At 47.4% G+C, this 26,877-nt stretch overlaps 1 protein-coding gene across 1 annotated transcript; it reads right to left on the bottom strand.

The window, feature by feature from the left end:
• Positions 1-206: 206 nt before the first annotated feature.
• On the bottom strand, positions 207-20,361 carry LOC111146886 (stress associated endoplasmic reticulum protein family member 2). The gene is made up of 3 exons (XM_022502606.1): positions 20,278-20,361; positions 15,550-15,622; positions 207-349 (listed from the first exon to the last, which is right to left on the bottom strand). Exons 1-3 carry the CDS (start codon positions 20,359-20,361, stop codon positions 309-311), a joined length of 198 nt encoding a protein of 65 aa, XP_022358314.1. The 3' UTR covers positions 207-308.
• Between the last annotated feature and the right edge of the window lie 6,516 nt (positions 20,362-26,877).

Below are 26,877 nucleotides of genomic sequence, written 5' to 3' on the forward strand. Positions count from 1 at the left end.
CACATGCATATATCAGTGAAACCAAGGGCCAAACCAGAAAACAGTGTGCTGCTGTGGACACCTGGGAGCTACCAATCTCGCCAACAGAAAAGCAAAATGTCCTTTCCGCTCCAGAACACGGATGTACCAAGATGTCCTGTGAGAAGGCAATTTGGTCTGACATCCACGATGAAGTGATCAGGGAACAATTGAGGGAGACTTTTTTTCTATTCTGTGTGTCTTGTTTGCTTCCCACAGATACCCGGCTAAAAGCTTAAGTGGTCCTCCGCCCTCCAGAGGGAGGGGCAGTGTCAAAGCCCCGGGCCTCCTCACATGCCCATCCTTATGCTCTGAATGATCTGGAAGATAGCTGAAAGAGGAAAACAAGACAGACAGCTCAGGTACCAGGCAGCACGCAGCCGGAAACCCCAGTCCATGGTGAGCCCCGCTCCTGCCGACCCCTGGGCCCTGGACGTGGGAGCATACAGCTGATTAGATGTTTCCTAACAAGGAGTTCAGTTAACAAGAGGTCAGTGAACTTCTTTAAAAAGGCAGCCTGGCTGGGTCGGCTGATGGATGCCTTGGGGATTTAGGGATAACTCCTGCTAATTCCATCAGGAGCGAAGGCCAGAATTCCCTCAGGCATGTAGGGCTATGGCCCCCCTTCCCCAGAAGGGTTTGGTGGCCGCTGGGGAGAGGGGGACAGGGCTTTCCATACGGGCACTGCACTCATTTCACCATTTTACAGGTCAGTGAGGCTGCCTTTTCAAAACAGCAGCGACCTGGAAAACAAGCAGCCCCTGAGCTGGAAACTGCGGGCCAGGTGCTGGGAGCAGATGTGCCAAGCGCGCAGTGGCGGGGGCGGGGGGGGGGGGGACTGGCTGCCTGGAGCCCTCAGTGCAAGATCTCGGGGCTGCCTGCACATGTTCTGCAGGACAGCGAGCTCCCATCCTAGGCCACACTGGTTTTATCCTGCGGGGGTGGGAGCCTGAAAGCCCGCAGAGGATTCCAGGCGCCCTCGCCTGTTTTGCTAAGAGCTGTTTCCTCAGCTCCCCCGGCCTGGTGCTAGCTCTTGCCGTCACATGCGTCCCAGGAAAGTCAGGCCCAGCTTCTGTTCTACACCCTCTCCAGCCAGCAATGTCGGTCAGTCTTGAGGAGGCCAACGGGAATGAAGGACACGGCAGCTACCCTGTGTGGCAGGATTTTTTTTTCCTGGGACGAAGCTGGGTATCCTTTCCCTGAGTCCTGTCTAAACACAGAATACACAGGAATGCAGCTGAGAGGCCGCAGGAAAACAGGCTCTCTGGAGCCCTCAGGAAACGAGCTGTTGGCATTTCATCATCTAACGTTAGTGAGCAGCACTGTGGGCCGAGTACTGTGCTTCGGGTGTACGAAGACCAAGCACACAGGGCCTTGGGCAATCTTTCTTGGACAGCTAGATTTGAAGGAGAGATGAATGCATTTTTTTTTCTGAAAAACAAAAAACAAAAAACCCAAACCCTGCACACATCATCACTATTCTCCTAAATTGGATTGTCCCCAAACATGACACAATGGTAATTTTTCATAAATGCTTGGTGTGACCCTAATGAAAAAGTGTCATTGATCCGACTTCACTGGCACAGTGCCGTTGGAGTCTGTGCGAGGCATTCCCGGGCTGTACGCTGGGCTCTCATTTCTGCTTCTGTCTTCTTTGCTTCACTATGACGGTCTCTGCTCACCTTTCTGGTGTCTCAATACCAACCTGCGGTGGGCCCTCTTCCATTAGGCTGTTGCTACAGACCCAGCGAACACGGAGGCTGTTAGAATTACGTGGAAAATTAGAGCGAGCCTGCTCTGGGCGAAGGTCGGAAGGGCTTTTCTCCAGATACAGTGAAGGAGGGATTTCGATATTTAGTTCTGGTTGTGCTCAGAGGTTTGCTTCACTGCTTCTGGGTTTGGGGACGTGTCTTGATGGGAGAAGTTGCTACCTGGGTGGGAAAGTACCTTACGGACATGGCGGGCAGGTCTGTCCTCCCCTCCCAAGGCTGACAGGGAATAAAAATTAAATAAATTTAATTAAAAAAATTAAATTCTTCCATCTTCCAGCTCAACAGAGTGCTGGGAGGCAGCTGTAATACTCAACAACATTAGGGAAAAACTGTTTACATCTACCATGCCTCATGTTTTGTTCTTGGGATCAGGGAAACATCCCGAATGTTGACAAACAAGGGTGCAGTGGAATGTTAGGCTCAGATGGCACCAGGTCTTCCCTGGAGAGCCGTGTGACTGACTGGACGAATAATTTAACCGTTTGGCGTTTGTTTCCTCTTGGGTAAAACGAGGACCGTGGTGCTTGCTGTGTTGTTTGAGGGATTAGAGGACACGACACAGACGAAGGTTCCGCATACACCGAGGACTCAGTGCACGGGGTGGGGGGTCGTTGCTAATATTCCCATTCCTACAGGAACGACTGCTTGTTCTCCACGGGTGAGCAGGAAGCTGGGAGCTCAAGTGCCCAGGGCTGCCTGCTGCTCTCTAGAGGTGCGCGCTTTGCAAAATTCCCGAATAGTTCTGAGCCCTGATTCCTCTATTTGTACACATGTAGGTAATACGGATCTCAAAGCATTGCAAGGAATAAATATCATGACCTAAGCAAAAGAATCTGCCCATCCTAAAATGCTCGAAAATGTTATTTCTCCCTGAATTTTATCCTTAGACAAGAAATGTAGGTCAACAAATAGGAAATAGTCTGTGCTTTAAGTCTGTCATGCCCCATTCAGTTAATTCATGACTTCAAAAGTGCTGGGTAATGATAAAACCACCCAGTTCTGTTTAAGGACCGGCTGCAAACGTTTCTAAAGACTCTCAGACAAAATCTTCTAGTTTCAGAGTCTCCACACTTGTATTAAAACTTACCAGTGACTGAATCTGCTTTAAGAACTTGTTAAAGATCACTCCTGACCCTACTGAATCCATCCATTAACATGTGAGAATCTGACGGTCCTTCATAGGGTTACAGGCGACTCTGAAATTGAACCCGCTTGGAGAAATGACGTTGAATAAAGTTTATCTTAAGCTCGCCATTTGCTTCTACCTCTAAGATAATGGAGAGATGGCTGTGTTTATTGTTCCTTTTTCAGTTGTAATAATGTCTTTAAGAAGCCTTCGGCATTCTATACCAATTACGGTAATTGTAGTTGTCTGTGGCTGCCAGTAATGACCCGCAGAGCAGCCCCGGGCTTCCAAGTGCTGACTTTGCGAGGCAGCGAACAGGAAGGGAGCCAACAGTGGGTTCAAAGTGGGAAAGGAAGTGGGGAGTCTGGACCCTGACAAGTTAATAACTTAACAGTGGGTGAACAAAGCTGAGAAAACAGCTGAGCAGGCTGTAGCAAAGGGGCTGTGGGTAAGCCAGACAGCAGGGAGGAGAGATGCCAAGAAAAGGAGGGACGGCAGGCATTCCAGGTCAGGGCATCTGGCCTTGGGCAGGTCGCTGAGGTTCAGAAAAATCCAGGAAGGAGCAGGAGCTGCAGAATCCCAGAGCCTCTGCCCTCTGTAGCCTGTTTAGCTTCCCGATCGTCAGTAAACTCAGATAGTCCCATCTCTTATTTTATTTAACCAGCCCCCTTGCAATGAAATCCTTAGGCTTTCGAATGCAAGCATCATTGAGCCCAATGGTCACACAAACCAGAAAAATCCTCCTGACTCCACATCTGGCAGCAACAGGTGCCCTCTTTTCCTCTCTACCACCTTTTCGAGAAAGCTGTTTACACTCACTCCCTTTCCTGACGTTCAATCCCCACCTCAATGCACATCAGTATAGCTTCTGCTCTCTTCAGCCCACTGAAATATTTCTTACTAAAGCCACAAATCTCCCTCCACCTCACTTAATCCAAAGGGCATTTTCCACCTGCCTCTTGTCTTACTTCCCTAGTCGCCATTGTTGACCACTCCCTCCTTCACCCTTCTCTTCCCGTGGCCTCCGTGACCCTATATTCTCCTGGCTTCTAGTTTTCTTCCTTCTCTTTGGCTCTTCACATGCCATGGGTTTCGTAAGGGTCATTCTAACTCCACCTGACCAGTAAACGAGAATAATGATGTTCCTCAATGAGCATTCTGGCTTTCTTCTGTTCGTTACATTCTTTCTCCCTGAGCGACCTCACCCTGGCCCACAATTTTAGTTGGCACTTAGCTTTGGATGACTCATCTATGTACTGTACTGCCAGCTCTGACTTCTCAGAGCTCCAGACCCACACCTCCCACTATCTAATTGAGATCTACACATAGGTGGCTCAAAGACACTTCAAATGCAACAGAACCTTCTCATGCTCACCTCCCACCAACAGACTTGACATCGTTATCTTCCATCTTGTACGTAAACCCAAAATTCCAGACTCCTCCTAAACACCCCAGTTGATCACCAAAGATCCATGGACTTGACCTAAGTATCTTGCAATTATGCACCTTTCTCTCCATGCCTCTGGAAACTACCCTAGTGCAAGTTACTGCCATCTTCCCCCAGACCCCTGCAATGCCCTCTAACTGGCCTACTCTTGCTCCTCTTCAATCCTTACTCCATACTGTAGCTAGAATTCTTCTTTAAATGAAAACAAATATGATTGTGTCATCCCTGTGTTTAAAGTACATCAAAGCTTCCTATTGCCCAATCCTTGATGAAGCTTCCATGACCTGCGTATCCCGGCCCTATCAACCTGCTTGGGCACAACATGTATTACTCTTCTTTCTCAGGATAATCCCTCGCGTTTTCAAAAGCCCTCTGCTCTCACCACAGGGCCTTCGCAAATGCCATTTTTTTCTGTCTGAAAGATTTCTCCCGCCCTGCCCTATGGCCTGGTTTTCCCTTCTCATCCAAAAGTTATTTCTGCAGGGAAGCCTTCTTTGACCATCAGAAGCAAGAATTCTCAGACCCGCGTGTGTACAATAGTCTCCTGAGGATGCATGAAAACAGAAACTGGACCCCCCCCTCCAGAGTTTCTAATCCAATGGGTCCAGAGTGGGAAATAAGAATGTGTACTTCTAGCCAGGTCAGTCACAGGTGATGCTGAGGCTGCTGGTCCAGGGACCACACCTGGAGAACCATTTTCTCAGAGGATACCTTTTGCGTTAGATGCTTTCCCAGTCTTACATGGCTCTCCTTCAAACACTGTCATGGCTGAAATTTCATATATTTCAGCGTGACTACTTGATGAACTCATCTTGCTTTCCCACTAGGCTGTAAGCTCCAGGAAAGCAGGGACCTTGATTTTTTTAAAAAGGTGTAGTTATTTATTTGAGAGAAAGAGAATGTGAGTGAGGGAGGTAGGTGCAGAGGGAAGAGAATATCTAAGCAGACTCCTGCTGAGTGTGAAGCCCTACATGGGGCTCAATACCATGATCCTGAGATCATGACCCAAGCCAAAACCAAGAACTGGATGCTTAACCAACTCAGCCAACCAGGCACCCCGGGACCTTGGATGATTTTGCTCCTGACTATACCTCTGGGCCTAGCTCAGCTCCAGGCACATAGTAGTTCCTCAGTAAATACTTATTGGAGGAACAAAAGGTGAATAATTGCAAAGAGCATGGAGGAAAACATGTATTAAAAATCCCTGGGGTGCCTGGGTGGCTCAGTCGTTAAGCGTCTGCCTACGGCTCAGGTCATGATCCCAGGGTCCTGGGATCAAGGTCCACATTGGGCTCCTTGCTTTACGGGAAGACTGTTCTCCCTCTCCCACTCTCCCTGCTTGTGTTTCCTCTCTGGCTATGTCTCTCTGTCAAATAAATAAAATCTTTAAAAAAAAATCCTCAAACAATTATTTTGTGGACCAAGAGTCAACAGCAAATGACCACTTTTAAATTCCAATGTTGCAAGAGCTTAGTCTTTGGAAGGGAAGGAAAGTCATGAAAGACAATAAACTCCTTAAGTCCTGGGACTATGTCATCCCAACCCTCTCTTACTCTGGGGACTGACCTATTCCAATAATTGGGAGTGCCAGAAGGACATGGGGATGACAGGAAGGGATCCCCAGGAAACCATCAGACAGCTACACAAGAGGAGACTGCCAGAAAGCTGCCTTCCCGACAAGTGGAAACTTCAGAAGGCCACTTTTATTGAAAATAAGGTTGATGAGAAGCGAGATCAAAAGAGTTACTGAGGAGCGAGATCAAGATGGCCCAGAGGAATATCATTTAGGAGGATAAGACAACTCTAGAAATGACTTAATTCTGATTATTTTTCATTTAAAAATAATTAAAAAAAAAAAGAGCTGGTAAGAAAAAGGACAGGTTCTGTGAGAGACAAGAAGAAAGTTCAAGAAATAAGATTGCAAAGGTGGGTCATTAAGCTCTCAGGATGTTTCAGTACAAAGAGAGTCAAAGGTAGGATACTATTCCCGATCCCTTTCCCAGTAGCTTCTCCAGAGATGGAGAAGAGGGAAGAGAGAGAAGTGCCTGGGATACACGAGGGCAGAAAGGCACTATGGGAAGAAGGGATATTATTAGCAAAGAATGGGCTGCCGTCTATCCCCAATAAAATGGCAGACAGCAGAAATGCTCTTCTGAGCGGCAGACCATACACAGACCCAAATGCTTCATGGAACACAGGGTAGTCAGTGGCATAGAACGAGAGAGTTCGCAGGTCACCTCGTGGGAGCCAGAGGCAGATGAGACATCTTTTCCAGAGTGTACATCTCAGGTCCCGAGGTAGGAGTTCCTGAGCAAAGGAATGTCCTCAGTCCTTCTCTGGTGGTGAAACAGAAGGGCTCCTCCAGGCCTGGATGTGACAACCATTTTGGGTGTCACAGTTTTGAGATCGTTCTGGAGGTCTCCAGGAAAGGCCAGTGTTTACTGGTTGACCTGCAGACATGGTGAATTCAAGTCTGTCCTGGAGCAAGGTCCAGAAAAGAGTAAGGTGATCGGGTGACTGGTGGCCCAGTCAGCAAGCAGCCCGTGCCTGGGTCAAGGTTTTATCCATCTGGGAGCAGACCCAGGATGGCCGTGCATCTGGAACCTCTGGCAGGGAGAGTAAGACATGTTTTAACGGGAGTTGTTTTCAATATGCAGTTGTAGACTAGAGGTCTAAGGCTGGTGGAAAACTTCCACTTGGTAGTACTTGGGGAGAAGTGGTGAGAGAGAAGGCAGGCAGGATAATAGGAAGTGGATGGGTTTAGAGTTCAGGTTTGGGTAACAGCTCCCTCATTTTTTAGCTGTGGGATGTGGGCTGATTTCCTCCATAAGCCTCAGTTTCATAAACTGGAAAAATGAGCACCATAGCCTTTTTGTAGGGATTATGAGACGAGAAGAAAAAGGTACATGTAAGGCCTTGTGTTGTAATAAGTACTCAGGAAATGGTAGCCAAAACAGCTGTATGAAGAGGTCCTTCTCACTCCCATCCACTAGTTTATAAAGAATTCTTTCTAGAAATAGAGAAGAGGTTCCAGCTGTCCCAGCAGAGGTGACACCACTTACCTCTGACTGACAAACCTGTCCCCCGCCAGTCCAGGGGGAGCTGGGTCTGCCATAGCTTCCTCAAGACCTCAGAGCTATCTATCCCCATACGAGTTTTCTTAACATAACCCAAGAAAGTCACTAGAAAGATCCAAATGCTCTCTTTCTCTGTAAGCATTCAGAATCTTGGTCAGAACCTTGCTTGGGAGACCTATAGGTGGGGAGACAGTGTGACCAAGGGTCATCGACATAATGACAATAGCAACAAGCTCCTAAGATCCTAGGAGTGAGAGACCATCCCCATGTCTTTTAAGAATGGGAGAAACAAGGCTTAGCATGGGCAGAAGTTGGACAAGGCCACACAGCTAGTAGGTGGCAGAGCCAGGTTTCAAATCCAGGGAGCCTGGCCCTGGAGCCCGCACACACACAGCTTGGCCCTTTCCCTCCTCCACACCGTTCTTAACAAAAGCCACCCGTTGCAGGGAGGGTGGGGGTGCTGGGTCTTCCAGAAACAGAGAGGCCTTATGTCAAGGGAGACGGTTGGACCACCTGGAACACGAAGCTTGGGGAACAGGAGGGGTTCAGGCCCAGCCATGAACATCTCAGGGAAGCACTTCTTCACATCTGTTCTGAGGAGGCTGTCCTGAAAAACGGCCCTGTCTGTGACACGCTCTCACCTCCTCCTCCCCTGAGCCCCCAGCAGGCAGAGTCCCTGGAGGATTCAGGAGAGTGTAGTCTGTTAAGTGACAGACAAAGGGAATGTCGCTGCCCACACACAGTGCGGCAACTCACAGTTCACGTGCCCGATCAACCTAGCAGGCCCTCTCCTGAGAGACATTAGCTCTGTCGTGAGAGGCCAGCTCTGGGCCAGAGCAGTTTCCTAGCTGATATGCAAAGAAGGTCCAGATATCTATTCCCTTCCTGGGATGGGAAAATCAGAATATCCAGCAACACAAAAGGTAACCCATACACATAAACATACACACACACACACACACACATACTCACTCACAAATGCACACACACACACACACACACACACACACACACAGGTCCCACTTCGACCAGACCAGCTACTCTTTCATTTATTTCCCTCTAACATTTGAACAGAGTTCAGATGCTCTTTTTTTTTCAAAAAGGCTAAAAACCACTAGTCTAAATGTTTTCCTCTTCAAATACGCTTAATTTTTTCTGATTATAAAAGTAATACATGCTCATTGACAAAACTGGAAAATAGAGAAAAGTCCGAAGGAAATAGCAGTCATTGGTTAATCCTATTCCCTGAGAGGTTTCCCTTTGATGGGGGATATAAGCTCATCAGTTTCGAGAATACCCAGGCTTCCATAGCCATTAAAATTCTCATAATCTCTAATTAGGAAATGAATATCAGGCTTGGCCAGAGCGAGAGGAATAAAATTGAAATTAGGAATACGTGAGGGAGAAATAGTAGGGACAAAGGGGAGAGGAAAACCCCGGAGGGGAACCGGGAGGGAGGGAGGAACCGGGGCATGGCTGGTACGTAAGAGTTTCCCCCTGAGAATCAAGGGATCTTGGGAATGAGATGACGCCTCCAAGAATCCACTGGAAACCTCAGTGAGGGGAAAGGATGCGGAAGGGTACGGCCATGTTGCAAAGAGTGCCGCCTCAGACTGCTGCTGTCAATGTCCAGTTTCACACCAGGGCTCGGAAAACGTAATAATGCCTCAGGATCACAAGATACGTGATCCTGACTCACCAACCAAATTGTCTGAACAGCCAACAAGTTAAGGAAAAGACCTAATTTCATCGAATCCAGGAGGCATTCTAGTCAAAGAGGAAAGCTGAAAATGCCGAAGGTGGTTGGGTTGTCCTGTCAACACCGTGGCCTGAATTAGCAAAAGCCTCGGCCAGGATGGCAAAGATGAACACGGGACCCTGCTGTCACCTCCCGGTTTAGGGCGGACGTGATAGGTCACCTGCAGCATACTTTCCCGAGAGCTTGGCTATGGCCTCCCAAGCCTTCCCCATCAGGCTCTTGAAGTTGCTGAGGACAAAGGGGAGAGGAAAACCCCGGAGGCCTGGGCTGGGGGCTGCAGGCAGAGGTGACTAGCTTCACCAGTGCTCTGAGACAGTACGTCAGGACCGCAAGTGTCTCCCAGAGATAGCTGTTGGCCTATCTGGGCGACAACATCTCTGCCGCCTCAGAAAGACATTCTGGGTCACGCTTGTCTCTGAGTCTCCAGATAACAACAAGCACTCCTCAGAAGCTATCATACGGTTCTCAAGGAGGCAGGTTTGCCACTGGGGACCAGGACAGCCAGGATGAGCTGTTTATCTGGAAAGAGCCCCACCGCCTGTAGAAATGGAAGATAATGTTTTTATAAACCAGGGAGAGAAAAACACAGCGAAGTCTCCAAGCGAGGGAGGGGCCTGAATCCTCTGGGCTTCAGTGTGCATCTGGGGTCCTTGGAAATCAAGGAAAGACAAATGCCACCAGTTAAAAAGGCCCAAGCCAAACCAAGTCCCAGGCCAAGACTTAAACGAGAAAAGTTTCTGGCTTATTCGGAATCACCCTTAGAGGAGACTCAAAACAGGTATTCAGCTGAGAAACGGGTTTTAGATTTCTGACAGAATGTATATGATACGAATAACAATAGTTACCAAATTAAACAAAACAAAGGACAGCATGGCCTGAGATGTCCAAAGTGGAGAATACTGTGTCTCAAAAGAACACACTGTTCCCAAAGCTTTTGTCTCACAAAGAAAACTCGTAGAGCAAAACAGTGGTGCATTCAGGTTGGGTTAAGGAAATGCAACTTACATTTTATTTCTGATATGCAACTTAAAGTACAAACCCCTATTCATTGATTTCTGCATGTGGGGGCCTTCCCTTTTCCTTCCCTTTTCCTGTGTGGGCAGGTCTGAAAGATTCTGATGCTTTATTATCAGAAGAGAGTCTCATGGACCCGGGGGGTTATCACTTAAATTGCTGACACTCATCCTTGGAGTGGAGAGGGAGGGCCTGTTGCTTTGTGAAAGATCAAGACCGATGCGAGGGGCTGAGCCTGGAAGGAGCAAAGGCAAATGGAAGCCAAATACCACCCCCTCCGACCCCCTGGTGGCATAACCAGTCCTAACTGTAGCACCACCGTTCTCCATGAGGGCTTCCGTGAGGGCACCGATGAAAGCTGCAGGATTCAAGCTTGCTATGGGTGGAGGACTACTAGTATCCCTCTCTGATCACAAAGGAAATCGATAGGGACAGTAAATCATGTGTCCAAGGTTGTCCAGCTGATAGCGAATCTCAGCTTTGAACCTACATCTGGCACATTCCAGAACTATCCCCCCTCTCCAAGGCCTCTTAACCTCTTAGCCTGTTACCCGCCAATTGGTCAGGTTTCAAAGAAGTGTCTTGCCCAAGAGTCCTTTTGCAATCATGGAAAGTGGAAATCTACCTACCCTGAAGGGGGTGTATTTAGAGAGCTTCCTCCAACTCAGGTCCATGGGACAATGTATTAGGGTTTCCAACCCGGGGCTTGAGCTCAGGGCAGCCCCAGGAGGTCTGGCGCTCTTATCTGGTTTCCTAGTGAGGGGGTGGGCATTCGCCGGGTGCGTGTTCGTGCCAGGGGTCTCTGGGCGTCTGCACTCTGTACCCTCCCCACTTTACTGATTCTTCTCCCCCCCTTCCTTTTCCTTATCTTGCTCTTATCAGCACGGCAGGCATGAAAGGCATGTGTGGAGAATGAGGAAGGCCATAGCAAAGAAGTCGAGAAGCAAGGGGTCAGGACTCCCCGTAGTTAAGGGGCCTGGTAACCCCCTGGAGGTTTGGGAACTTGTTTTTCCACATAAAATGGAGTAAGGGTGGCCAATAAGAGACCATATACTTCAATGCCAACATTTTCCCAGTCTGGATCCTTTCCCACAATCTAGCTAAGAAAGCAGAGAAGATGTGCATTCCTGATGATTCGCCTGACCCGAATATTTACCCATCCTAGATACGCTGACACTATTTCTAAAAAGAACACTTTGCCCAACCCAATCATTAATAGAAAAAGGGTTAACAGAGTGAGGTAATGCGAGCGAGTCTTTCAAGAGAATCAGATCCATGATCCACACTTTCATTAATCTTTGAAGATTCCGTAAGTTTCCTGCATAAAAACGGACACACCAGCAACATGGACCAGCAACAGAACCACCAGCCACGCGGATTCAGAGACAACAGTGACCAGGAGCTCCAGTGACCCCATCCCCGAGGAGGCTCAGGACATGAAGCAGAGGAGCTGCCTGGCCGGACTTGGGGCAGAAACCGCCCTCCTTCACACACTGCAGAGAACATGCCGGCCCTGGAACCCTCTGAGGGAGAAACTCAAGAGGGACGGGAGGTTCTGCAAGATGAACAGAATCGTGACTTGTCCCAGGGAGGTGGCCACAGGGATAGATCTGGAGGAGTTATTGTGCTTTTCATGACATGTTTGGCTAGCGAAGGACACGTGCCAAGATAGAAGGAAGGGCACGGTACCAAGGACAAGTTGCAAGGAGTGACACATTTCTGTGAGAACAGTGCCCGGCTTGAGCGAAGGCTTGCAAAAAAAATAAATAAATAAATAAAAGCTTAAGTTAGAAAAAAAAAAAAAAAAAAAAAAAAAAGGTGGCAGTAGTGGATGATACCTAGTTACAATTTAAAAAGAGAGGAGGCCCCTGACTTAGGGATCATGGTAGCATGTTAACGGAGCACAGACAAAGTAAGGTGACCCAACTCCTGACTAGGAGAGCAGGGGTCTGAAGGGGGGCGGGGGCAGGGGGCTGTGTCCTCTCAGTAGCTTGAAATACACATCTCTGGGCCCTGCAGGCTCCCATCCCAGGCCCCTGCACAAACTCACAGAAAGGATCACAGCCAATGTATTTAATCCCTGGAAAAACGAATGAAGGCTGGGAGAACTCCAGAAGATTGTTGTCAGCAGATGTCCCAATTTACCCAGGGGGAAAAAGACACTGTTCCCACTATACAGACCGAGAGCCTGGCAAGACTGTAATTAAAATGTAATTTAGAAAAGGTTTTTAAGCCCTTGGAAAAGGATGGGTATTGAGAACCAACATGGGTTTGAGAAAAACAGACCAAATCACTTTATTGACTGAATCGCCTCCTCCCGCCCCCCACAGGCTAGCTAACGGCTGAAGCAGTTAATGTGTATCTTGACATCAAAAAAGAAAACAGTATTGGCTCTGGATCTGTTTAGTCCCTGAGAACCCCGGCTGCGGGATGACTGAGCTCATGGATCCCTAAGACTGGGCTTTGACCCTTCTTGAGCCTGGCAATACCGTCTCAAGCTATTTTGTCCTTTAGTGCTCAGCGCAAACGGCCCCTCCTCTGGGAAACTTTCCCCTCCGCCCAGGGTGATTTAGAAGTCCCCACTGTAGTCTGGCTGTGTGCGTTTTCCTGCACTCACAGGTTGGAATCCTAATGTCTAATGGGACGGCTGTAGAAGTTAGGGGATTTAGCCGGTGACTGGGTCATGAGGGGGCGGCCTTGTGAATGGGATCAGTGCTGTCATGAAAGACACCCCACAGAGCTCCCTCACCCTCTTGCCATGCGAGGATCCCACAGGAAGATACAAGGAGAAATGACCCTCACTTGGCCACACGGGCACCCCGGTCTGACTTCCTACCTCCAGGACTGTGAGCATGACGTTCCGCTCTTTACCAGCCACCTAGCCCGTGGTGTTTTGTCACAGCTGTCCACACAGACGGAGACAGTCCCTTATCCGTGCCCACCAAGCACACTGGGCACTCCGCTATCACAGCACTCAGCCCCCAGGTACAACAAACGGCTTCCTTATCTCCCCCCCACCCCGCTCAGTGCCTGCAGCCTTCTGGAGGCGTCTGTGTTCCCAGAGCCCGGCCCCGTGCCAGGCCCACAGGGGACCCCCACCGCATGGTGACGGTTTGCACGAGTTTTGCTGAGAGGCTCAAGGTCAATCTGAAGGGAGTTTTCTCTAACTGCGTTCCGTGGGCTTCGCCATGTCTACACTTTTATCAGTGACTTGGAGGAATAGCATGTTTTCAGAGACCGTAAAGCTGGACAGGAAAGAGGATTAGATAAAAGGCTCAAGGTTCAAGATTGAGCAACGTACAGGCTGGCCATAAAGTCTGAAAATGGAGATTGCCTTTTTATATAGGTTTGCTTCTCTTGGTATTTGTGTGGCACATTTTGTTTGTTCCGTTTTGGGGTGAAAATCAGAGACGGATCATCAGAGGTGATGCGTAACAGAGGAATAGGCAGGCAGCTGACGGAAACGTGGCATCAATGCACTGAATTCCTTGCAGTTTTCTACACTGCTCTGAACTACACGTTGCTGATGAAGGTGATACACTGACCATATCGTGTAATGTCACTGACCAAATCATACATGGTAAGATCAGCAAGCCGTTTATGATGTCTGTTCTTCCATATTTCTAGACTTGGTGGCTACTCTGTAGAAAGACAACTGACAACCGACAATGAAATTTTAATAGAAATATTCATGAAGCTTTGTATGAGGTCTCAGAGAAGTCAGCTGGGTATCTACAGTGCGGGGTGTATCTGGCTTCATTCACCATCCACATGTCCACGAGTCCATCCAACCACACTGAGCACGCACTGTGTGCTAGATTCTTACAAGAACGTACAGATTTCCTGGACAAAAAACCACTGCCTTCCCTGAGCTTATGTCCCAGTAGCAGAAAATGGATAATAAGTGAGCAAATGAAATAATTTCATATGTTGATGAGGGCCACGAGTGCAATAAAGCAATGTGTGATGGGGATAAGGAACAACTTGGATTGGGGGGTGGTGTGTGGAGATGCGTTTCTTAGCTTGCAGGACGTTTATGTAAAGAAGAGCCTGATGGCACTGGGTGGGTCATTAGGTCGATGTGAGTCTAGGATGTGCTGTGACCGTTGTAAATGAACCAAAGCCCGGGTCATATTGACAGAAGCAGAGTGATGGGATCAAGGGCAGTAACAGACCTCCTGCCTCTGTAGCAGTCACACCATTTCTAGACCCACTTCCGCAGCTGCAAATGCTCTGTATGAGCTCTGTAAGAGAATCATGGAGTGTATCCAGAGGAAGGGTCCAGAAACCACATCTTATGAGGCGAGGCTGGGAGAAGTAAGGGAGTTCAGTTTGCAGACTTTAAACTCATCTTTAAAATATCTGAAGATTCAAGATGTTCGGAAGACAATGAGGCCATGCCTTGTGGTTTTAGGAGTTCACACCTGAACTATTGAGAAGACAGCACAGTGTAGCTCAAAAGAGGGGAGATACCTCTAACAGAATGAGAGCTATGGAGAAATGGGATAGGCTTTTTGAAGAGGTGATCCCTCTACCCTCAGAAGTATTCTAACAGAGGTTGGGTAACCTCTTTTAAAGATGAGGGATTCCCATGTTGGGTAAAGGATTCCCTTCGAGTCACATCACTGGGAATGGTGTACAGTTTTGTTTCTTTAAGATCTTGGGAACCTCCGAAGGCCTACCTTGTTAGAAGTGACCTCACTTCTCCTCACTTAGCACTATTTTCAAGACCCAACCCATGAAGACCAGGAATTACAAGACTCCCAATAACAGAATTCAGCTAGAAACAAATGCATGATCCTTTGTTCAAACCTCTCCCGTGTGTGTGTGTGTGTGTGTGTGTGTGTGTTTGCACATGAGTGTAAGCAAAGTTCTCTGAACTTACCACCTTCCAGTACAAGGGGACTGTACATTGAGGTGCAGGTCAAAGGCTCAGTTCTATTTAGGAGCTCTGTGGCATTTCCTCTTAAGGAGAAAGCCTCTCCCTTTCTCCGGATTCTGGATCTATCTCAGGCAGACAGGTGTTCCTGTTCTAACTGCCCTTTTTAGGCTATGCTTCCACACAAAGGTTTAACTGAACTCTACAGTGTTTATAGCCAACTAAATGGCTCAGTGTAATCATTTTATGATTATGATTTGATAGTATATCAATTCTGTCCCTACTCGTATTTGCTCTGCTGGACTAGAGACCAAATCAAACCCTGCTGAGAGGAAGGCTTCAGTCAGTGATTAACTTGAATCCCAGGCCAATATACTTCTTTGTCTATTTACTTGTGAAGTGTGTTTCTGAAGGACAGAGCAGAACATGGGCTGTGAGGTCAGTGAAAAACCCATACCTGAGCCACAGACAACAAAAACAAACAGTGCCAACAGCCATGGTCCCACGGGGTATTTCTCTTCTTGTGGCCTCTGAAAAGGAATGGAAAGGAAGGTTAGGTTCGTTGATTCGGGAAACATTTGTGGGGGATTACCAGACACCACTAAAGGCTGAGATGACTCACATTGTGAGACAGATCCAATCTCAATGCCCAGTGGGCAGACACAGATGAAGAAATTCAACTGTAAAGGGTCCAAATAGGTATGAAAAGATTCATCATGACCTTACTTATGCTCCTGTAACTCAGTGAACGTGGTGGGCTTAGCTATTCTGGGGACAGATGGGGTAAAAATACACAAAACAGTTGAGTGATTCAGGAGCCCCAAATGATGCTACGACAAATCGTCTCCATGTGTGGAAGGCACACTCTACGCCAGGCTCTCTCCCAGGCAATCTACAACCCCTGTTTCCACCACCCACAACACGGTACAAGGCGAATTATCATCTCCAATTTGTAGCTGGGAAATGGACCCCCGAAGTTTGGGAACTTGAGCAAGGGTTGGGATTTAGGTCTGCCCCATTAGAGAACCTGGGTGTTTTCCATTAATAGAGTCATCTTTAATTCCCCGCAACTGTGGATTCCAAGTAAGGTCACAGAACAGTCATTTTCTCAGAACCTTCTACGTGCCAAAAAAAGCTGGCAAGTTGGTGCTGTGGAAATCCTTGGAAAGGCAGAAGCATCCCAGCAACCATGAGTGGATATGTGAAGGAAGCAGCATTTTGTAATAAAGCTCCCGAACCTCAACGAAGCTTTCTCTTGGTGAAATCTCCGCATTCCCTGGGGAGCAGAAGGGCACCACGGTGCCCACATGAACCCAGAGCCCTGCATAGCTTCTGTTCCCCTCCAACCAACAGCACAGACGTATTAAGAACCACCATCCACAACCCCTCCCAGTCTATTGGCAGGTAGGGCTTAGTCCTTAAAATCAAATCAGTCAATAGAAAAGCTGTTTTTGGGGAGAAGCATCCAAAAAAGGTGGTGAATTTCTCAAATAAAAAGGGAGAAGTTGGAGCGAAAAAAAATGGAATAATTCACTAATGCTTCCTCACATGGGTGAGCCAGAAATAATCTATCACCAGTAAAAGTTAGAGAACTCATTTTATTATAGATAAGTCCTTTGGTTTCCAGCTTACCCATTCCATTCTGAGAGCCTCCTGTCCTCTACCTCGAGTGGGCTCACTGACCACTTACATATTGCCATGCACTTTTTCTTGTCAGTGTCTAGTGTGTATCCCTTTACTCTCGTGATCATGTGTGTACTACCTGCCTCTCTGCCAGACTGTGGGCTCACAAGGGCAGCCACCGTGTCTCTTCCCTGTTGCAACACACAGCAATGCCTGGCCCAGGACTTAAACATAGTAGGTGCTCAAGGAGTGTTCAATGAAGAATGAATAAGCATACGAACTTCATTAAATATGATTTCATAGGTCAAGTAGAGCAGAGACAGGGTCTAGGAAGGCTATTGTCATTTTTTATAAATACTTCCTAACTGGTGATAGGGTTGTCCCTGCAGCTCTCTTACTAGAGAAGTGTAGGTTAAAGTGCTAATGGTCGGTGGGCTCTAAAAGATGAAAACCCCTCAGTTTGTGTCCTTGACAAGCTTGTATCTAGCACGGCTCTTGCAGGAAAGAAACATGCTGCAAGGGAATGGCAGCTGCTCTTGACCACACGAGGACAAAAATCAGTCTTATCCAGCTGCATAACTTTACCCAGAGCTGTTACTGTATCATTCTTTGGCCCTTAACACCAGATCAAGGGCATATCCAGTAAATAATCAAGATATTAACTGAAGTTACCTGAACGGACTATGGCACTTAACCCTCCCCACCATCTTCACTAACGCCCTAGCAATCTGTCACAGCTGACCAGAAACCACAGCTCTGTTGCTGTCATCCCACTGATGCCGTATAAAAAGTTCATTTCGCTCTAACTTCCGCAAAGCCAACAAGTGAATTTGGGAGCCTGTCAATGAATGACTGGTCTAGCGTGGATACCAAATGGAGTCCATTGTTATTCCTTTGCAGAAAAACACAAATTATCAACATGCAGAGCCTAGAATACACAACACAAAAATCTGTTGGATGACATTTTCCAGTGAATCAGTATTATTTGGGGGACTTGCAGAGTTCAAGAACGGCAATATATCCTTTTTCTGAGAGCTTTAAGTTCCTCTTTTTTGGAAGCAGTACCCAGCACAATCCCTAGACATTGCCCCTAGACATTGGGGCAACGCACCTACGGCTCAATCTGTCGCTGGGAAAGGTAAAAAGAGCAGGAGAATCCTGCAAATGACATGGTTCATTTCAAACAGGAGTTTGCAACTTCCTGAGGCTTTGGAATGTCAGAGGCTGGCTTTCCCTGTGCTTATACACCAGCAGGGAACTCCGAATTCTGAAATTTACATCCCCCTTTGTTCTGAAGAAGTTGCTACCGTGTAATCACAAAACGATTATTTTATTTCTTTGTTTCTTGGATTTATCTGCTATCTGGGAGAATAATATTCATGCCATAGCTATTAGCTAAGGAAATACTGAAACATCTGCATACAACTGAAGGGATTTATTTCTGAATGATGATTCTGAATTTTCAGTTAGAATCTGTTCACATGTTCCCCAATCGCATCCTGAACAGGTTATCCCTTGCAAGTTACTTCTTTCAAAGTATAATTGTGTTTGACCTGCAATTAGGAAAATGAGATTTAGGATTTAGAGTATTTCCTTTTGAAAGAAAATTTCAATTTTCATTTTGGATGCTGGTCTGTTTACAATAAAGGCAGCCGGAGGGCCCTTCTAACCACCTGAAGATGAACAGAGATTGTGGCTTGGTTTGGAAAACTTTCATTACACATGTAATAGGGCCATTTGGACACCTCCACCCCAGATGCCAGGCACTTTTGAAGGGCCCACTCCATGGTCTATCAGAACCTATTAAAATTCATTCACATCATAGATTGAAGAAATCTGAATGTAGCTCTGAAAGTTTACTTCAGTGGAAATGGGGGTAAGTACATTTTCTAGATATTTAAACATTGTCCCCCAATTTTAAATCTTCTTATTTTGAAGACAGTAACTTTCTCTTTCCCCCAGTTCTCAAACACTTTCCAATGGTCTTGAAAAGCTCGAGGTGGCAGTCGTTTTTTACCAAGACTAATGGATACATTGGCTTTGCAAACCAGCTCCAGAATTGCTACTTTTGTAGGCCGTACTTGTCAACCTTCAGTTAATAACTTACTTAATTCTTTGTTTCTTAGTTCATTAAAAAGAACCATGGAACCAGAGATTTTTCAGCACATCAGCTAATCTGTATGGTATCTAGGACAAAGTGATCTCCTAGGGATATAAAACCCTAAGTGGTTTAACATCAATTAAAATTTGTTTTTCAAGGTCAATTGGGACAGCAAGGTTTGTTTTTTTGAGTAAAAACAAATAAGAAAAAGAGATCTAGGTGAAAAGTGTTTTTGATTCAATGGTGTAATTGCATTTTACTGCTCAGTCACACCTACACGATCTAACACCCAAAGAGAGAATTTCAAGCATAACTTTAAGTCTAGAGCTGTGTATAAAGCTGTAGGCAGAGCTGAGTTTGATTCTAAGGTTTCTCTGCCATGGTACTGCTTGGTTTTGTAGGAATTCTACTGTCATGATTGCAGCTCCAGCTTTTTGCTCAGTTACAAACTAGCATCATTTCTTTGGCTAAAAGGAATTGCCTCATCAGGTCTGCAAGCTTTTCCAGCCAAACCCCAAGCTTCAGCTGGACTTTGCTTAAGTGTCTAGGATAATAGATTCCAGGCGCCTTGGCTCATAGACTTGGAGACCAACACTGCCCAACAACTCATCCCAGGCATGCCTCTGAGTTTCCAAAATCACGGGCCTGGCATTTTCTCTTGAAGATCTGCTTTGCTAAAAGAAAACCCTGTGTGTAAGGCCCAGATTTACTTTAGACTCCAGTGATAAAACCTTTAGTCTATTCTCCAGAGTTCTGGATCATACCATCAAGACCCGCCAGAGCTCACAGGATGAGATAGAGTAATGTTGAATTTAAACTTCATTCTGGTGGAGGTCTCACTAGGGAAGAGGTGAAGGAGAGAAAGGGGGGTGGAGGGAAACATGGGTCTGAACCTCATTTCCCACTTTGAGCCCTTCCAACTTATACAGCCCCATTACAAAGGGGCTGGAGAGAAAACCTTATCTTGGTGGGTGTCTGTTGAGGGTGGAGGGCAGGGGTCAAAGCCTGGTGGAGGTGATGATCAGTGGCCTCCATTTACTCATTCATTCATTCATTCATTCACCAAACGTTCTAGCACTTCCAGGCCCCGTGTCACGCAGTTGGTTTAACTATTCCTTAAGGATGTGACTTTCCGTTTTTCCCCACAGACAAAGGCCCCATTCTCTCCTGGGGAGGCTCTTGCGAGCTTCGGTGGTAACCCCAGCAGCCACTCCCCAAGGGGTCCACCACCACCCTGGCCCTCGCCGCCCCCAAGAGCACCGCGAGGTCCTCGCCTCCCAGAGCCCGGCTCTCATCGCCCACGCTGCGGGGACCCTGCGGGAGGGGCGGGCCGGGGCCGGGGAGCGAGGATCAGGGAGGCCGGCCCGGTGCCCGCCACCAGCCCAGCCGGCCCCGCCCCGCCCCAGCCCGCCCTGCCCCGCTCGGCCCCGCTCTGCCCCGTCGGCGCCGCCCCCGCCTTACCAGGGTTTTGGCTACGTTCCCCCTCTGGGTGATGTTTTTGCTGTGCTTCTCGTTGGCCATCCGGATCCGCTGTTTGGCCACCATGGCTTGGGCGCTAGGAAATGCTCTCGACTCCTACCTGCAAGAATCCCCCCGCGTTAGCCCCCCGACAGGGCCGCGCGCGTCCCGCCAGCTGCGGGCGCTGCAGGTGGCAAGGCGCGGCCCCCGAGCCCCGCGCACCCCGCTCCCCTGCCCCCAACGAGCCGGCTCCAGAGAGAGGCCAGAGCCCGGACGGAAGTAATCTTTCATCTCAGGAAACCCTTTCCTACTTCCTCGCCATCCTTCCGGTCCCCCCTGCTACCTAACCAGCGCGGCCCCGAGGCTGGCGCTGCGGCGCGTCCTCCCGGCACTGGGCGGCCGGAGCGCAGCACGCGGAGCCGCTCGGCCCGGGCCCCTGCCGCCGGGTCGGGAGCCAGCGGCCGAACGCGGCGGGGCCCAGGGTTCCGGCGGTCCCCGGCCTTGTGCGCTCATAGGGGCGGGGGCGCCACTGCTCGGGGGTTCCGGGACCGGGGACCCGCCGAGGCCCGGGGCCCAGACTGGGATGGCCGCGCTCTAAGCCATGTCTAGCGGGCTGCCCCGCACCGGTGACCCCTGGCCGAGAGCTGCCCTGGAGGCTGGGGCTGGTGGGCGTGGCGGGGTGTGGGATGGGGTTCCTCAAGAGACAAGCAGAACCAGGGCAAGGCTGGGCCCATGCTCTTGGGGGACCGGCCAAAGAAACTGTCCTTCAGGGGTCTGGGGGAGGGCCCTGCTCCAGGGAAGCCCAGTGCCCGACCTTTTTAAGTATTGCAGAAAGGGCAGGAACTCCCGGAGGATGAGGAGGAATGCGTGTGAAGCTGGAGTTGGGGTAGGTCATCTTGGCCCTGGTAGCTGAGGGGGTTACGAGCGGGACTGCCAGCCAGACATCTGAGTGAAAGGGGAGGAAGGTCGCAGCCTGCAGCCCAGCCGGATTTGGCGGTCACTACCTTAAGTTGGGCGGCCTTGACCTGCTTTGGATCCGCACCTGCCCGGGGCAGTTTGAACCTCCTCCAGCCACCCTTGTCCCGAGGGATGGGATGTGAACTGGCCTTTCTTTGCACTAGAGGGATAAAGACTGGAGTGTATGCATCTCACCGGCTGGTGTCAGGACCCTACAGATCACTTCTTTTAGGGCAGGAGGGAAAGTGGTTCAGTCCCTCACTTTTCCTTGTGCTGCATGACTTGAAGTGAGTTCTTAGTAACTCAGAAGGGCTGAGAAGACAAAGGGAAACATCAGCCTGGGAGATCTGGGGCAGTGGGAATCAGTGGGGAAGAATGGGGTATTAGACTTCCTCTGGCTCCCACACCCCAGTCCTTCCCTTGCCCGCATCTGTAGGGTTCTGTGTGGATAGAATTTCCTGATGTCAGTAGGAATTTAGAGAGGCTCCTTCTTTCTTTTTAAGGATTCTTTATCAAACTGATTCTCACCCTCCTCCGGTATGCTGTAATTCGAGCTCTAATATAGACAGTGTGGGGGCTGCTTTTGGTAACCCAGAAGAAGACAAAACCTACCCAGCATCATCTAGTAAAGTCTGGGTCATTACTTGTTTTACTCTAAAGGTCAGTTAAGTTTCCAAACTAGTTTCCACCAACATCACCACCGTTATTACAGGACAACAAACCAAGCAGGCTCATGATTAAAGAGATTTGTGTTTTTAGTAATGATGGACTCTTTCAGTGGGGAGAAGAGAGAAGGCCACCCGTTCCTTGCGGACATGTACTGAGCCTTGCCTTGGTGTGAGGCCCAGGAAGTGCCTCTCCCTGAGTCACCTGTCGCCAGTCTTGCCCAGACGCCTGGGGAGGAGATAGAAGGTGGGTTCCTGCCCGATTTGAGTAGAGGTCCGGCTCTGAGGAACAGCAAGGAAAAGATCCAGACTTGATTGTCCTTTTGGGCCTGTCAGCAGAAATGTGTTCTTAGCAGAGAGAAACCTGCCTTCCCACAGGCTCAGGCGAGCACCCTGTTTGGGGGGAAAAAAGGCTTTCTTGACCCCTGATTCCAGCTTGATCATGACTGATTTTTACTCCTTTCTCTTGTTAAGCTTTGCTTTTACAACATTTTAAATTTGTTCATTTTAATTATACATAGCCTGTGTACTCACAGGTGACGTGCAAACAGAAAGAGGACATACAGTGAAACCGAAAGGTTTTTCTCTGCTTCTCTCACTGATTCCCATGGGGCTTAGGTTACCCTTCCAGTATTTTTTATTCTTACACATACCCACCGGCATTAGTTCCTTTTGAAAAGCAAACAAAATCGTACATCACAAACTTTGCTGCGCCTTACTCTGCTCTCTTACTTTATTGACAGTGTCATCACATCTACTTATAATGTATTTCTTCTTTTCCTTACACAGATCTTGGTCCTGTTTATTGTCTTGAGCATCAGCATTATTTGCTAAGAGAGGTTTTCCCTTCCACCTTGGATTCTGTCCCTTTGTCTACTCAGCCTTCCGCCTGACATAAGCTAGACGTCGAGCAGACTTATCCCAGAGGCCCTTCTGCAGGGAAGCTGGGGCCAAGGTCAGAAGCCATGTCCCTGGGGAGCTCCAGAGTAACCACGGGGCTAAGAAGGAGCGAGGCCTGAGGCCATCGTGCTTTGTGGAGGTGGGAGGACCTAGGGGAGGAATGGAAACTCCATCACGAGTTGCAAGTTCCCTTGGGTTAATTTGTGTCCGGAGTAGAAGTTTTGTAACATACTGGTAGCATGCTCAACCACAATCTCTAAAATTGCAGGAAGCTGCTAAATGATTAAAATTTAATCTTGGCTGGTCATTTTTTCAACCTTTAGATCAAGAATCCTAACAAGCCCTACCTCCATTCGTCATGAGTCTGCCCCACTGAGGGTACTGGGTGTGTGACTGTAGATTCTGGGTTTTACTCATCTTTACAAATGACAGATGATCAAAATGTACGGATGCTACACAATTGAGTTGTGGCATACTAGACCTCTCTCTATGTTCTGTGGCTGACCAGCATACAGCATCCATTTTCTATTTGGGAGACTCCCCCACTGTGTGAGTTAGGACCTTCCTCTCCACGGTGGGAGCCCAGTGGGACAGATATGGCATACCTTGTTTTATTGTGTGTTGCAGATATTATGTTTCTTACAAATTGAAGGTTTGTGGGCACCCTGCATCGAGCAAGCCTGTGGGTGCCTTTTTTCTAAGTGTTTGCTTATTTCACGTCTCTGGGTTGCAACTTGGCAATTTTTGTAATACTCAGATTTTTCCATTATTTTATCTGTTACGGTTTTCTGTAATCATTGTGTACAGCTCACTGAAAACTCACATGATGGTTAGCATTTTTTAGCCATAAAGTATTTTTAAAGTAAGTTCTGTACATTTTTTTTTCAGATGGAATGTTGTGGCATACTTCATGGACTACAATATCGTGTAAACATAACTTTCATATGCACTGGGGGAAAAAAAAGTTTATTTGACTTGCTTTGTTGTGATATTCTATTGTGGGGTCTGGAACTGAATGTGTGGGATCTCTGAGGTATGCCTGGACTTGGCTTGGGCGTGTGGCCCAGCTTGGTCAATCATCTGCTCCCTTTGGAACTTTGAATTTTGAACAAGTAGTACAAAAACAAAAGGACAAATTGATGTTCCCGCTTGTGCTGGGTTACCCCAGAGGCAAGCAGTATTCAGCGGTGGGTGCAGGGGGGTGGTAGGGATGGTGATGGAGAGGTGGCAGAGCCCACTTGCTTGTGGTACCTGAAATTCTTAATCTCCTCTTCTGCTTCCAGTGACCAGAGTTTGTGTTGTTGACGTCCAAGAACCCTGACCAGGTCTTTCTTGGTCATTTCCCCTTCCAAATCTAGACTGAGCGTCATGTCATCTGAAGCCTTCGGACATTGTGGTCTTTTCTCATCAAGGGGGACTGAGTCTAGAGGCCTTGGTGACAAGTGCTGTGGAGTGTCTCAGTTATGGGTGGGGAGCATTGGCAGACACACCTGCTTGAATAAAGCCAGCAGATCACCAACCCTCCAAATCAATACTTCCAGTTTCTTCTTCATCCAAATCATTTCCAGGACTGCCAGAGAAGAGAAAAATTTGGTGGATCTCAACATCATCTCCTTTTATAGGTGTTATATTCTGGTGCAAATGTTCACGAAGGTGTCTCAACAGTAGGCAGAGGAAAAATAAGAAGAGAGCTGACAGCCAACGTTATCTGCTGCACGCGTTGGAATCCGCTCAGTGCACTAGATTATGGTTTCACGGAATCATGCCACATCATCACTGGAAGGAAACCCAGAGAGTCATTTGTTCAGTGTTTATTGAGTGTCTACTGTATGCCAGGCACTATTTTCGACGCTGAGAATTCAGTGATTGATACAAGAGCTTCTGCCTTCAGGGAGCTCACAGTTGTGTGGAGGAGACCAAGAAGTAAACATTGGGAGACTGCCCTCATTTCACAGATGAGCGAAAGCCTAGGAATCACAAAGTAAATAGTAGCAGAACTGAAGGCAGTATCGAGGCCTCTTGGCTTCCCGTTTTCTCAAGAGAAACATCTACCAGGTAAACTCAAGAGGGAGCTGGGGTGACAGGGCCGAGCTTTGGAGCAGCTTATATGTGCACAAAAAATAAATCACACACAAAGATACACACACGTTCATGCACACACATGCATGATAAACTCCACTTTGGACCTCCAAGGCTTGAACTTTGGTCCCTAAGTGGTGGCACAAACAGACTTTAACCATTATGATAACTGTGTAATTCCTTGACCCCAGAGGTGATCAGATTAAGCCTTCAAAATGCAAGACGTGATTACCCATCTCCACTCTGTAATTGGCTGGCCACATCTGTTATTAATAGCAGTCAAACCCTCATATCCCAAGGGGAAAACACATAACTCGCATCCAGTACTTTCCCTAATGACTTCCCATGGCAATCCACTCCCGGCTGAAGAGATGTGAGCTGCTTCCACATGTTCGAGCCCCGGTGCTGGCTGTGCCTGGCTCGTGACCGTGCCCTTGCTAAGATGGCTGGGCACAGCGCTTTCAGGACAAAGCAACCTTGTTTCAGTCCAATTGGGTGCATGTTTTTAATGGCTGGAAAAGTTTCCTGGCAGGGAAGAAACAACGTTAGTGATAATATCTAACATTTCCTATGCACTTCCTGAAGAGCCAGACCTTGCCAAGTATTTTCCCTACACTTTCTCACTTCTTACACAACCCTATAAGTACATGGACTCCGGGAACGGACAAATCCCAGGCCCTCCACTTAACTACTTTAGTGATCTGTCTCTTTTCTAATCTACCAAATGGGAATAGCAATAATGTTTATCAGACACGACTGTTTTGAGATGAGATGATACGACCCATGTTAAAAGCACGGGACCCATGGTCATCACGTGATAAATGCTGGCTACCAATATATCTCCATACACCATCAAGGCAACAGGTTTACAAAAGTTAACTAACTTGCCCAGGGAATGTCAAGATGATGAGCAAATAGTCCCTGCCTTCAGATAGTTTGGAGTTTTCTCCAGGTGCTTAAATACTGCTGAACGTGCTAAGTCTGGATGAACACAAGAAGCCATTGAATTGAGAGGACCTGTGGATGATCTTTCCAGGTCATTTTTTTTTCTTTTTAATTATTTTAAAATCTGAAAAAAAATTCAAGTATTGCCATAGCAAAGGCATATAGAGAAGCGTTGGTTTTTTAATTCCTGACCTAAGTTCAAAGCAACCACTTTGTGTCTTTCTATGTAAATTCAAGCATGTATGCATAATGCATTTTATACATTCACATACATGTATGCTTATTTATGTATTATGTATTTAAGCGCTTCATAAAATCCTTTTAATCCCCCTTTAAACACCTCAAATAGTACCATGTTATTCAATATGATCTGTACCTTGTTTTTGTTTTTTTCACTTGAAAGTGTGTCATGGAGGCTTAGCTACATCATTATATCTAGATCTATTATATTCATTTAAAACGGTTGCATGGCATTCCACTGTATGGAGATATAATAATTGATCTGACCAACCTTTTATTAATGGATACTTAGATTATGTCTAGTTTTGTTTTGTTTTTGAACAGCCTTGTATAGGTGTTTTTGCAAATATGCTTGCATATATTTGTTGGAGAACTTCCTAGAAGTGTAATTACAGGACCCAAAGTTGTACCTAAATGTGTAATGGAAACTGCTTAATTACTCTCCAGAGAAGCTGGATGAATGTATACTCCTTCCATAATGCATATGACTGTGTTCAGCCCATTATTTCTTAGTTGTATGGCATTGGGCAAATGATCCCAGTAAGTATTGTTGCTTCTTTTTGCTTCTTTATATTTACTAGTTAGATTGCATGCCATGCTAATGTGGTCAAGGTCATGAATTTGCCCACTAAGTAGTTAATGAGCTTTGCTGGCTCTTTAATCAAAGTTAGTTCTTTCCACGGTCTGTGAGTCCCAATAGGGACTAGAGGAGAAAATGGACAGATAGGCAATATTCTTGACCATTTCTGGATTTAAAGAGTGTACCTTTCTCATGGTAAATTATCAGAAGACTTAAATTTAAAAATGATAATATCGT

The sequence above is a fragment of the Enhydra lutris genome, unplaced genomic scaffold, assembly GCF_002288905.1.
Source record: "Enhydra lutris kenyoni isolate GAN:26980312 unplaced genomic scaffold, ASM228890v2 scaffoldscaffold15, whole genome shotgun sequence".
Classification (NCBI taxonomy): Eukaryota; Metazoa; Chordata; class Mammalia; order Carnivora; family Mustelidae; genus Enhydra; species Enhydra lutris.